The sequence below is a fragment of the Limanda limanda genome, chromosome 18 (genome assembly GCF_963576545.1).
Source record: "Limanda limanda chromosome 18, fLimLim1.1, whole genome shotgun sequence".
NCBI lineage: Eukaryota > Metazoa > Chordata > Actinopteri > Pleuronectiformes > Pleuronectidae > Limanda > Limanda limanda.
The window spans coordinates 14,715,713-14,728,799 of NC_083653.1; the positions used below are offsets into that span (position 1 = coordinate 14,715,713).

The 13,087-nt window shown below is 42.5% G+C and overlaps 2 protein-coding genes across 2 annotated transcripts; one reads left to right on the plus strand and one right to left on the minus strand.

The window, feature by feature from the left end:
- Positions 1–239: 239 nt before the first annotated feature.
- On the minus strand, positions 240–9,232 carry LOC133024083 (methylmalonate-semialdehyde/malonate-semialdehyde dehydrogenase [acylating], mitochondrial-like). Its single transcript, XM_061091046.1, has 12 exons — positions 9,087–9,232; positions 8,757–8,801; positions 7,483–7,557; positions 6,906–7,067; positions 5,569–5,647; positions 4,274–4,576; positions 3,865–3,986; positions 3,441–3,630; positions 3,146–3,327; positions 2,401–2,580; positions 1,471–1,569; positions 240–1,382 (listed from the first exon to the last, which is right to left on the minus strand). The coding sequence occupies exons 1-12, from the start codon at positions 9,123–9,125 to the stop codon at positions 1,278–1,280; spliced, it is 1,581 nt and encodes a 526-aa protein (XP_060947029.1). The 5' UTR covers positions 9,126–9,232; the 3' UTR covers positions 240–1,277.
- A 395-nt stretch (positions 9,233–9,627) lies between these two features.
- On the plus strand, positions 9,628–12,737 carry LOC133024899 (sterile alpha motif domain-containing protein 15-like). Its single transcript, XM_061092062.1, has 3 exons — positions 9,628–9,723; positions 10,784–10,882; positions 12,140–12,737. The coding sequence occupies exons 1-3, from the start codon at positions 9,628–9,630 to the stop codon at positions 12,356–12,358; spliced, it is 414 nt and encodes a 137-aa protein (XP_060948045.1). The 3' UTR covers positions 12,359–12,737.
- The last annotated feature ends 350 nt before the right edge of the window (positions 12,738–13,087 follow it).

The window sequence follows — 13,087 nt, forward strand, 5'->3', positions numbered from 1 at the left end:
CCACTGACTTGTACAGAGCGCTGGTCATGTGTCATTTTTCACTTGAATAAATGTATGGCTTGTTTAAATTACACCAAATTTAACACTGCACTTACCCAGACCATTAAAAAAAACACATGCCAAGTGTGAGGCCAATAAGAGGAGCGATTTATGCTTTTGAAATACAGACAGATGTGTGTGTGGTGAGTAGAAGGATAAAGGCAGATCCAGGCAGCAAGTTTAAACACAAGAGAATTCACTACAATCAATTGTTTTTTATTCAGTCATCTACAGAGACTCAAATAATCTTCAGCTACATGACCTAAGAGAGGAGTCAAGTGGACAATGTTTGAAGTATCTTGGATGGAAAAATCTCGGACATACTGTAAGGGCACGGTCACACATACGTGAATATCACGGGTCAAAGCTCAACAAACTTGAACTCCCTTCAATGAAACCCTACGATTTTGCCCCGCCTCCTTGCTTCCGCGGATTGGATTGGAACGGGTGCGGAAGGTTTGCCACTGCTTCATTCACGTATGAGCCACTGCTTCATCCCTGGAACCTTGTGTTAATGGAGATCATCATGACATGTAGAAAACACTGCAATTTAACTTCTATACAATTCACCACTAAAACAAATATTGCTCTAACTGTTCAGTTCAAAACTCTGAACTTCTATTTGACAAAGAAGACGCACACTGATCCCACCCCTGGACAGAAAAAACAACATACATCTTCAAATCATGAATATCAACTATTATTTCAGATTAAATGGAGTAACAGAATTGGAGTGTTCTTGTTCTGATTAAGAATTTGTTCCATGAATATCTACCTAAAGTTCTGATACACACAACAAGCTAAATAACCACAGTGGGTGGATACAGGAGCAAGACATTTGCGGTTACTGCTCAGCAGCAGATTTTCAAATCCTTCTGACTTCTTCTTCAGGTCTTCAGAAGTGTAACATCGGAGCACAGAGAAGATCACTAAAGTGATAGACCATGATTTAGTTACTGCCGACCGGGACACTACAGGTACAAAATATACAACAAACCTCATACAGAGACTCCCAGCTCCATTCATCCCATCCGTCCAATTCAGCTCCCCCGTCTCCAATAGAAGTTTCATTTGAATCAATGTGTTTTTGTGCAACTACAGTGTCCAGGAAGTTCAAGCAATCACCGACCAATAATCCCCCCATGTGAACATTTCAACAGTAAAAAGGACAGTAACCTTTTCCTATCCCTCCTTGGCTTTAAGGCATATGAGAAGTCAGTGAAGGTTATCATTCTGGCTTAGCGTCCCATGGTTGGCATAGTAACAGCTGGGGTCGTCACCGTGGCATCCTCAGCCTTCCACTGTGATGTCACCGTCTTGATCTGAGTGTAAAACTGGATGCCCTGAAGATGGAGAGATAACTGCTGCGTCAGGAGACAAGTTTCATTGCGTTGATCTAGTGACTCACTGCTTTTCTTCTTTTTTTTTTACCTGTTTGCCGTAGAAGTTGGTGTCTCCTCTGAATGAACCTCTGGAGCCGGTGAAGGAGAACATGGGGAGGGGGACGGGGATGGGCACGTTTATGCCGATCTGTAGAAACGCAGACACACGTTAGTAAGAAATCATACAGAAGTACAGGAGGGGGATAAATACTTCATAGATTTATATTACTGCGAGTTGCTTGGAAAATGTAGGAAAAATATGTTAAAAAGCTAAAAAGCCAAAACATGCACTTAGCAATGCTCTGAATTCCCTCAGAGAAGAAAATGTAAGGAAGATGTGTATAAATAATTCCTATTGGATAAAGATCACTCCACATCTATTTGCAATAGACGTGCTTTTCGACTCCACTGGGAAAGGACTCAATTATGATATAACTTCTGGACCAGATTTATGTTTGGGCTACAATCAGCGGTTGATCAACAGTAAATTTAATATCTGTGAGTTAGGGGCTATTGGTTAGAGAAAAACAAACATCAAAAGACATCACCTTGGACTTGGATTACTTGGATTTCCCACAAATTTTCTGATGTTTATAAATCTAAAAGATTAATTATTTAATCAAGTATTTTGAAAAGCAAGCCAGTATGTGAATACATATTTCTTGCTTGTGACCATTCCAAATAAGCTCTTGCTGGATTAATGAATACTTGGGATTGCAATAATGTAATTACTTCCAGTTTAAATGGATGTATAGCTAATTCACACCGAGGTTGTAACTTTAATTAACACTTCAGTATCATTGCGTCACTTTGGTGAATATTCTCACTTCCCATTAACTCAGGATATGTTACCCTCATCCAAACGAGAACACCTCCCACACGTTTACATGCAACCAGTTTTATCCAAGTTAAAAAAACAACATGCATACATAAATGCCCGTTTCTGAGCCATCTCTAGAGGCCTCTACTTCAGTCTCACCTGTCCAACGTCAACTTCATGCGTGTATTTGCGTGCTGTGGCTCCATTGGTGGTGAAGATGGCAGTCCCGTTGCCGTACTGGTTATTGTTGATTAAAGTGATAGCTTCGTCCAGATTGTCAGCCTCCAGAACCACGAGCACCGGTCCGAAGATCTCCTCTTTGTAACACGTCATGTCCGGCTGGAAAGAACCGCAGAGTGATCACATTAGAGTTTCCAGCAGCATTTCACTTCATCCAGAGAGAATCCTCGAGGACGCTTCATTACCAGCACATTGTACATAGTTTATGATGTTATATAAATACCTAGAAGAAACAGGGGTAATGTGCCTACAGCTACTCTGTATTTTTAGATGTTACGAAGGCTCACAATCAACCCTTAATGGTGAGCAAAATGTCACTAACAAAGCTTCATGTTTATCTGAGATGGTTTTATAAGGCAAGTGTCTTAATGTGAAAACACTAGTACCAGTGTTTTCTTTTTAGCACGAGCGTCTTTTCCATTGTTTCCAATGTTATTCATAAGGGGAACAAATCAACTGGGGTGGAACTCATGGTCAACGATAAGACCAACCAAAGAAGTTGTGGGAATTGAGACTTCATTTTAATTAACCAGCTTTCTTTAGCATATTAAACTGAATCAGTTTTTGAGAGCGATAGTTTGCATTAACCATTTGAACTATACATACAATTTCACGGAAAATAAGCTTATATTTAAGTGTTATTAAATCCCAGTTCTCAGCTCACCGTAACATTGCTCAGGATGGTTGGTCCAACAAAGTTTCCATTTTCATATCCCTTGACCTTGACATTCCTCCCATCCAGCAGCAGCTTGGCCCCTTCATCAACACCACTCTGGATCAAAGACTCCACCCGGTTCCTGGCGTCAGGGGAGATCAGGGGGCCCACATCGGCACCGGGCTGATCACCTTCAAGACAAGGAAAATGTATTTATGGTTCAGGAAAACACACAAAAGCTGATACTAAAAAAAGCAAGAAAAAACATTTTTATTCACACTGACAAGGGCTCTACTGCAATCACCTGCATTGACACGGAGGGATTTGGAGCGCTGCACCAGCTCTGGGAGCCATTCGCGAGACTCCCCGACGAAGATGGCAGTGGAGAGAGCCATACAGCGCTGGCCGGCTGCTCCGAAGGCGGCGCCCACCAGCTGGTTGAGGGTGTTCTCTTTGTTGGCATCAGGCATCACCACACCATGGTTCTTGGCACCCTGAAACCGCAAAATGTAGGACACCGCTCAGTTGGGTTTCTCCCCAGTAGACAGTAGGACATCAAACAGAGGCAGCACAGCGCTAATCCTATATGTAACAAAGGATTGACAGCTAAGTGCTCCGCTGTTGTCATGGCAACGGCATTCAAACTAATTCTGCTCCATATGTATCTGTCCAGAATATGTGTATATGGGTTAGTTGGTTAATTAAAATGAGAACAGAGATTGCTGTACCATGTTGGACTGCACCCTCTTGCCGTTTTTGGAGCCCTTCTCGTAGATGTACTCTCCAGCCTGGTTGGACCCCACAAAGCTAATGGCTTTGATGGCTGGATGCTCACAGATGAAGTTCACCGCTACGGAACAATGCAAACAGATGAAAAAACACTTCATCATCATCAGTGCTGCCTCCTTAAATGAGCACTGAGGCCATGGATACACAGATTCAAATCCTCCAGCCTAAACACTTGTAAATTAACTAACTCAGATATAGGCTGCATATATTATGGAAATGTGTCATCTGCATATTGCCAGGGGGATATATGATAAGTGTTTGAATTATCGTCGAACCTCTCCCCACTGTTTATTACACACCAACTGTGTATCTGAATGAACAGGAGGACACACAACCTCGCACACTCACCTGCGTGCTGGCCGTGGATGATGTTGAGTGTACCATCTGGTGCCCCGGCATCCTGAATCATTTTAGCCAGGAGCATGGTGCATCCTGGGACCCTTTCAGAGGGCTTCATCAGGTACGTGTTGCCGCACACCATGCCCATAGGGAACATCCACAGCGGAATCATGGCGGGGAAGTTAAATGGGGCAATGCCGGCGCACACTCCGATGGGCAGGCGGTAGGTGTAAGTGTCCATGTCCTTAGTGATGGAGGGTAAGGTTTCCCCCAGCATGAGGGACGTAATGCTGCAGGCGTGCTCCACCACCTCTGAGGGTGAAAAAAAAGAAAGAGAGGATGAAGATAGAGTGCAAAAGAAAACAGATTCAGAACAATACTGGAGTTATCAATAGATAATGATCAATAGAAGAAAAATTTTAATACAGACAAAAAAATAGTACAGCTTGTACTTTGGCCTCTCAACTAGTCAAATCTGTTAATTTACCCCCCTCCCCTCCCTCCCACTGTGAGAAAAAAAATTCCATCACAATTACTCCCTGCACTGTCAAAAATCTCTATTTCTGGCAGCACACCTGCAGATGTAGCATGTCTGTCAGCTAATAAGTTGAAAGATAGCGTGCCAGAATTATTTGGGCATCCCAAAACTGGGAGTCGTACCAAGTACAAAAAAGGTCTTGTAACCAAAATATATCTTTCTTTGTTTGCTTGTGCATTTGGCTCTTTTAATTTCTGATGATAATTCTAGTTGATGCGCAACTGCCAAAGTGAGAAAGTGCACCAGGGCGAGTGGAACTGCATAATTATCTTTATATAGCATGCGACTGAAAGTCCACACAGCAAAGTTGACTCAGAGCAGGAGGAGGGGGTTCATTACTTAATATTGCTGCATGTACATTAATTCATTAATATTAACAACCAAAAGGTTTTTTTCTATCCTCTTACACAGTGCTTTACAGAGAAGGCAGAAAACTAAACAAGCTGGCCACACTTTAATGCCAAAACTGAGAAATGTAAGGCTGCAGGAACAATTAATAATTAAGTTAATCCTTGTTTAGATACGACTAATGAAGTTATGACTTTAAACTATAATGAAAACCAGACTAATCCTCTGTAATCCAATATGGTCAAACCTCGGTCCCGATATTAATTAAAAGGAAATCTCTTTACACAGTGCCAGACGATAACCCACACCTTGGCTCCCAGATTTGTCAAAGGACTTTTAATCAGGAGATAAGACACATCCCTCTGATCAAATCTGGATATCATAACCCAAAAGGAAGTAGAGTTGATGCATTACTTACGCAGTCCTCTGTATACATCTCCCTCTGCATCAGCCAGAGTTTTGCCCTGCTCCAGGGTGATCACTTTAGCCAGTTCTTTCTGGAAATATAAGGAAAAACTATTTCAGACATCAGCAAATTGATTTTAAGCCCTCCCCAAAAATCACATATTTTCTTGCTCTCCAAATTTTCAACACATGGACCACGTTCAGACCGAGTATTAACATCAGATCACAGGTGGTCAGCGGAAAGTTCATTAGTGAACACATCCACATCGACCTGGGATCTGATCAAACCCCATTCTGAGGTGGCCTGAGACGCTTGTGGCCACTTTCCTTTCATTGTGTGAATATAAATACGACCCATGCCACATATGAAGGAATGTCCTCTGACCCACTACCGGTACACAATTAATTTTAATTATTTGAATTCTTCTCAGTGAGCATTCATCGATTTCCCTTTTTCTTTCCAAATGGGTAAAATCTTTATTTTCACAGCCGTGCTACAATTCTTCAATTCACTTAGTCCCTCCTGACTCCTCTTTCTCTCATGCCGAACAGAACACATCTGTATAGTTGGGCTTCATCCACATTATTACGTTTTCATTTGAACACGCATTCACCTGAATACACCAAGCACCACATTACTCAAGAGTTTTAGATATGCAAAAATTGAGAAATTTGGCAACGCTGCTCGCCTTGTTTTAGTTTGAAAACTTCAGGTCCCCTGCTTAGACTAGACGAGCAGAAACATCTGGAAACAATGACGTAGACCCTAACAACCATTTGCTGATTGGGTCATCTAGGTTACGGCCTAGCATTTGCTGATAAGTCAGGCTCGTATTACATGACCGCTTTCAGGATGAAAAGGACCAGTGTCAGCCTCGGCTAACAGTGTAGAACACAACCTGGATAATTAATTACAAGCATTGCTGGCCCTTTGCAGACGGATGTTGTGCAGGTTAATTCTGCATTTTACAATGATACAACTGTAAACATGAGGAGACGAGCCATTACTTGTTTGTAGCCAAGCTCCTTCTGCAACTAACAACCAACTGCTTCCTGTAAACATTGGCACACAAAGCCCACTGTACACGAGTGGTCACATGATATGTGTTTTCAGGCGTGTTGGTAAGGACGGGTATTAAAACTGATATAGAGACACTTATCACTCGAAAGGACAGAGGTCACAAACACAGTAGTATGGATGTAGCCTCAGATTGAAAGAAAACAACCTCATTGAGTCCTTTGGAACAGAAATGACATGTTGATCCCTCAGGACAGATCTTAATACCAGGTCTAAACGGGGGGCCATGGAAACACAACAAGAAGTCAGTTACTCTGACAGATGCGTCTTACGATGTTGTCCTTGATGATCTGCTGGTAGCGCAGGAAGATCTGCTGCCTGCTGAGGACGGACGTCTCCGACCAGGAGTGGTACGCTCTGGAGCACGAGTCCGCAGCTGCCAGCATCTCCTCCTGGGTCGCTTTGGGAACACGGGTCACCACCTCGTTCGTGGCCTGAGGAGCGGGAGACAGTCCACACAGACAAGTTGATACAGAGAAGGGTGCGGGCGGGGCATTACATATATTGCTGCATGTACATTAATTAATTAATAACCAAATTATAGTTTTCTATCCTTTACAGGTTTGATTGAAACAGACGTGTAGTCACCCATCACTTCCTTACCACAGGCTTATCCTTTCATGGCTGTGCATCAACAGGGCCAGACTTTGAGGATTTGAAACATTGCTAAACTTGCTCACTTTATATATTAAGTTATTAAAAAATTGATGAATCAAGATTTATTTCCTCTCCAATGTATACACAGTCTTAATACAAAGCTGCACTGGTGGTTTGCAGCCAGCCTTTAGTAGAGATATTGTAGCTGCAGCTTCTGTGCAGGTTGGATATCGTGCATCTATGAATACTCACAGGGTTGTGAACGTCGAGCCATTCCGACGTGTTGGAATCCACAAATTTGCCATCAATGAACAGCTTGGTGGTGGGCTAAAAGGATCACAGAAGCATATGATTAACTCGCTCCCCTGCTTGGTTACATCATTAATTTAGTTCACCGAGGGCGGCTAAATCTATCACTTCTACATCTACACCCCTCATTTTAGATCTGTCCGCCGGTTTATTTTTTATATTCTAGTTTCCCTGAGAAGACATTTCTGGGATAAATCTTGCTGATTCAAAGAGTTTTCTATGTTACATTAGCGGTGTCCCAGTTCCACACCACACTCTACTTCTAGGCAGGGTTTACGTAAATGGAGCATATGCTTTGGGTGATCAAACACAGTGCTCTAAAAACAAAAAAAGTGTTTCTTCATTAGATCCTTCCAAGACCCAGAAAATTTCACTTCAATAAGTTTCCCATGTGACCAAATAAGCATGAAAATAGAAAACCCTGCTAATGTCCCCTATAGGTAATCTAAACAGTCAAATTAAAGCGCTCCAGAGAAATATTAATTATCTAGTAAATCTCTTCATGGGGTTTTGGCTGTGGCTTTCTTAATTTGAAGTTTGATTTCTGATATTATAGCACGGGCAGATGCGTCAGCTCATGTCAATATAAAACCAGTTGATCCTCTTTGCAAACATTACACCGTGCATTGACCTGGAAAAATGACTCTGCATTGCAGTGAGTGCACAGTGGGAAATGAGACACTTATGTATATAGATTTATTGATTTGGAACCTCTAACATGTTACAAAAGGAGTGCATTAGTATGCAATGCTACTGGGAACTTGTGCTTCAATCGAAATGACCTTTTTTGAACAGATGAGAAGGCACCAAAGACTCACTGACATCACATTACTCAGACCCCACTCGGAGGTGGTGTGAGCTGCAGATCATGTGCCATAAAAATCTAAATCTGGAGATATGTCAAGTGGAGACTGACCGACAAACGCCACCAATAGAATCTGTCAAATTGGCACAGATACATCAATACGATCGCCAAAGAAACTAAAACATGTGCTCAGAAATAACAGGTCACTATGCTTTAAGGACCAAATTTGAACCCTTATCGTAGATGTTCGTGTTATCAGCCATTAAACTTGTGATGATAAACCATCAGATATTGATATTGGCAGAGCTGTAATCCTGAAGATTATCCAACACAATAGGACGTTTTCAGAGCCTCACAGAGTCTGACATAATATTCACTCGTGTTGGGTTACGAAAGCTGCTGAGTCTCTTACCACTGAGGAGGAGGAGTAACACAGGCGACCCAGCTGGATGTGGGCCTGCGAGGGACAAAACACCAGAGCGTTAGTCCAGCACACTTCATGTTGAAGTCTTTGTCAAAGGTCGAATGCACAAACAGCTAAATCTGAGATGTGCACTGACTTATCTGTCCTGTTAAAGTGATGCAAACCACACACACACAGAAAGAAACGTGAAACACTTGTGCAGCGGACCAGTGTGTGAGCCAGGGACATGTTAGCTTTAGCAGCGCAGCTTGTTAGCTCCTTGCACAAACGTCGGGAACAAACTCTTTTCAGCATTATGTGAAAGTGAGTCTGCTTTACCGTTTTGCTACGTAGCGACCGGAGAAGAATGGCTGCCATTGTGTTGAGTTCCTGTTTCTGGTTCCCCGCTGCAAAGCCCTTCAACCGACCCAGACACTCAGAGAACTTCGGCTAGCAGAGGACACGGCGACGGGAGTTACACACTGCGCGTTTACTCGATCTACAAAACATCACGGCTGCGGATGGGGAGGCTTGGCAGAGGCACGCATGATTTGTTTCTCTGCTAAAGCTGCGCGAAGTGCGATTGGCTGTTTCTGCTGGAGGAAGGCGGGACCAAGCGGGATCAAAGCCAATCGCTTCTCCAGATTCGCCAGCCGCCCTATATTACACGAAGCTGATTGGCTGCTCTTCCCGAACCGGGACTCGACCATAGGACTCGACTCCTCTCTGATTCTTGAGCTTTGATCTTTAAAAAACTACTTGATGACGTGACGTTTTATCAAATAAGTCCAATTATTACAGTTGCTTATGAATGGACTAAAGGTAGTACTGGTTTGTGAAGGACATATTTGCTCACACACAGTAGCAGGTAACAGTTGCCATGGCAACAAGTTTACAGGCAACATGGACTGCCATGGAGTGGAGTTGTGATGAAGTTGCCAGGTGGATTGAGTCTATAGGATTTCCACAGTACAAAGTAGGTTAACACACACCTGGTTATGGATACATTATTAGGGTCCAAGCACCGAAAAGAGTGAGACAGGCTGAGGCCCTATTGAAATTGTAAGGATTATCTTTTTTTCCAGGCAAACAAATAGGCTTTTTTAGGGCTTTCACATGCTCAAATTCAAACCAAAATCTGCAGAAAACTAGAAAGTGGTGAAAATTTACGTATTCTGGAGGAATTTTCAATATGCTCGGCAAAATGGCTCAACCTAGCCTCCCGAGACCCCTGGAACGCGTTCACATTGACCGACCTTCACAAAAATCTATACGCAGCTGTATCATGACCAGACAAACAAAAAAGTCTATAAGTGCAATTTGAATAACGCAACAGGAAGCCGGCTATTTTGCATTTAGTGGCCATTTTGGCCATATTCCACATTTTTACTTTGAGATACTTGTACAAGGACTTACATCAGATCAACTTCAAATTGAGATGAGTGTCATCACAACAAGATGGAGATATAAACCAACTCAAAGATCGATTTTTTGTCACACGGTGTGACCGTGGCGTGGCGTCGAAGTTTGATTACACGCCATTAAAACACATGTTTTATCGCGGACATACACGGACCATGAATCATTTGATGCTGAGCCGTAGACGAACAACTCCACTTTTGCAGTGACAGTGTCAGTGGTCATAGATCAAAGGGATCTTTGTGTCTTGCAAAGGTGATGTCTTTCTCTCTCTCTCAGAATTGGGACATTTCCTCAAACCGTGAAAACATTGAGGTACGGCGAAGGTTCATCCTTCGCCAAAGGAGACGATGTTGTCATAACTCCATTGTGCATTGTCCTATCACCACCCAACTTCTGTCTCAAGATCAGAGTCCAAGCCTGAACAGCTCTATGTGTCAATATTTCCTCAGTTATTATTATTTTTTTTTCAGGCAAAAGGCAAACGCTTCCGAATGCATGTGCTCGGGCCCGCTCAGTGCTGCTTTGCAAACCTAGAAATTTTAGTATTATTATTAAAATTACTATGTTACTATTATCAATATTTCACCTTACTGACTCTATCGTTTCTGTTTCAGGCATGTTTCACAGACAACTTCATCAATGGCAGGAAGCTCATCTATGTAAACTGTACCTACCTGCCAAGACTCGGAATCACAGATTTTAAAGATATGCAGGTATTAACAAGAAACTGGATTTTTTTTTAATTCTAATCTTTACAGGAAAAGAAAGATGTTATAAAGGACCCTTGTTTACATATCAAAGCTGCAGGTTCACAGAATGATCAAGGAAGCTTCATCAGGCTGAGCCAAAGATGATGATATTTAGATTTACTTACTCTTCACCATCTGGAGCTTAAACAAATGATGGTGTTGTTATGTTAATTTAGTCACATTTTTCAATTGAGTATTTTGAAAATAACAAGCTTTCGTGGCATCTTGTAGCACAGACATCTTTACAGAATTGTTACCAATCATGGGGTGAAAAGTGAAAAAAAAACTAAAACAATGAAAAGACTAACCTATATAGCAGAAATAATTCTGTTACAGCCATGGACTGGCTCCAAAAGTGAAGCAAAAGCATCTAGATCAACCCCTAGTGGCTGTTTGCAGTATAGGTCATAAATCCCACCTCCTCCATGTTAGGAGATGGGACATGGACCAAACTGAAACGTTTTCAAATAGTACACTTCAAATAAAATGTTCTCAGAGAGGATTTCTGTCATCTTAGATAACTAATATCCCACAAATGTATGTCTCTGATTAAGTTTGGTTTTAATTAGTTATTTAAGGACACAAACACATGCTGAGACCTCATGATTGACAGCTGAGACTGATTTGTCGAGCATGTGTATCGAAAGGACCTCGAGACCGCAGCTTCATTCTTGATCGCGACTGCACAGACCCATCCCATGTAATGTATTTCCAAATCACCCTCCACCGAGCTTTGAGTTATCTTTAAACACTAGAAAACTGGCATAGCTTGCACATCCCATTTGACACTTTCCTTTGAAAAGTGTGACTTCCAATTAAAGTTGTATATTGTAACTGAGCGTTACTGCCAGCGAACACCTCAAATCAGCTGTATCACATTTGTGCTTTTTACAGCAAATGTGTTTTTCTCATCTCTCCCTGAGGTCAGTAGTAGAATTAGCAAAAAACACCTTTATGCTTTCAACTCTGCTGGAATACAAAAGCATCAAAGTGAACCAAACAAATAGGATTTATATTGATTTAGGCTGCAAGTCCTTTGAGAGGTTTGTTTTTGGTGGTGTAACCCTTTAACCTTTCTACCCATGATGCCACAGTCTCGGTGAGATCTCCTTTACAGACTAGACACCATAACTCTCGATGGGACTACGTCATTAAATAAAGGTTATATACTGTTAATATACACTTTATCAAAGGACTCACCGATGCTGTCCGCCCCCGCAGGTCATCACTGCCTCTGTGCGTGAGCTGCTGGGAATCACAGAGACCAGGTGGAGCCGCAGCATAGCCGACCCCCTTCGGGACAACATGGCCCTGTTCCTGGAGCAGAAGAGCCGCACAGGTAAACAAGCAGAGGCCCTCACCTACCAGCAGTCCTCAGATGGCACACGTCGGCAAGAGAAGGAGCCCGACGTGAATCACAACAGCAAAGGAGGGCAGTAAAAACCAAGACATGTCAGTGTCATTTCCTATCACCAACTGTCAGCTCCCGATGACTCGGATGATACACTCACTGTGGGTCACATGCAGGCCTTGACATTAACACTTCCCTCCCACCAGCAGAATGCGTGTATGCTGATGGTTACTGTGGTGCCAGATATCTTTTCTTTTTTTCAGTTTTCAGTCTCAAAATCACGTCTGTAATGAATGTCTGGAAATATACCGACTGCCGGTGGGACCTCACGAAGCGAGCAGAACAACAAAGACGTTGTCACACATCTATCAGGGACACACAGCACACACCCATGCAGTATGATAAAGAGACTTCTTGTTCTGCATACCTATGAATGCTCAAACCATTAGGCTATTCCTATTGATCTTCAGTGGATGTGTTGCAACTGGATGGAGCTATTGATCTGCAGTGTACGAATCCTCTGGGTAATTCCCTGGATGACAACCAACACCTATTTTCAATGTGCCAGGAGGCAACAAGAGCAGTCAGTACAGGTCATTTTTCTTGGGAATATAATTTTTGGAGAAACAACACAGACTCTGCAAGGCCAATAAGAATGCTGCAACACTACTGTAATAGAGATATGCACGTACAGACATCTTTGCCAACTTTTCACAAAAAGGCCATAGCATCATTGCATCAGATAGCGACAGATTGAGTGCCAAGCAGACCCATAGGGAGCCAGGGCTTATGGTTTCAGCCAAGTCAACACTTTCTTG

Bases quoted from the DNA above. Each gene is read 5' to 3' on its own strand.
- LOC133024083 (XM_061091046.1), bottom strand. From the start codon at position 9,125: ATGGCAGCCATTCTTCTCCGGTCGCTACGTAGCAAAACG. The intron at 3,631-3,864 runs GTACAGCAATCT...TTGCGGTTTCAG, and splicing joins AGAGGGTGCAGTCCAACATG to GGTGCCAAGAACCATGGTGT. The intron at 1,570-2,400 runs GTGAGACTGAAG...GCGTTTCTACAG, and splicing joins ATGAAGTTGACGTTGGACAG to ATCGGCATAAACGTGCCCAT.
- LOC133024899 (XM_061092062.1), top strand. From the start codon at position 9,628: ATGGCAACAAGTTTACAGGCAACATGGACTGCCATGGAGTGGAGTTGT. The intron at 9,724-10,783 runs GTAGGTTAACAC...TTTCTGTTTCAG, and splicing joins TAGGATTTCCACAGTACAAA to GCATGTTTCACAGACAACTT. The intron at 10,883-12,139 runs GTATTAACAAGA...CCGCCCCCGCAG, and splicing joins CAGATTTTAAAGATATGCAG to GTCATCACTGCCTCTGTGCG.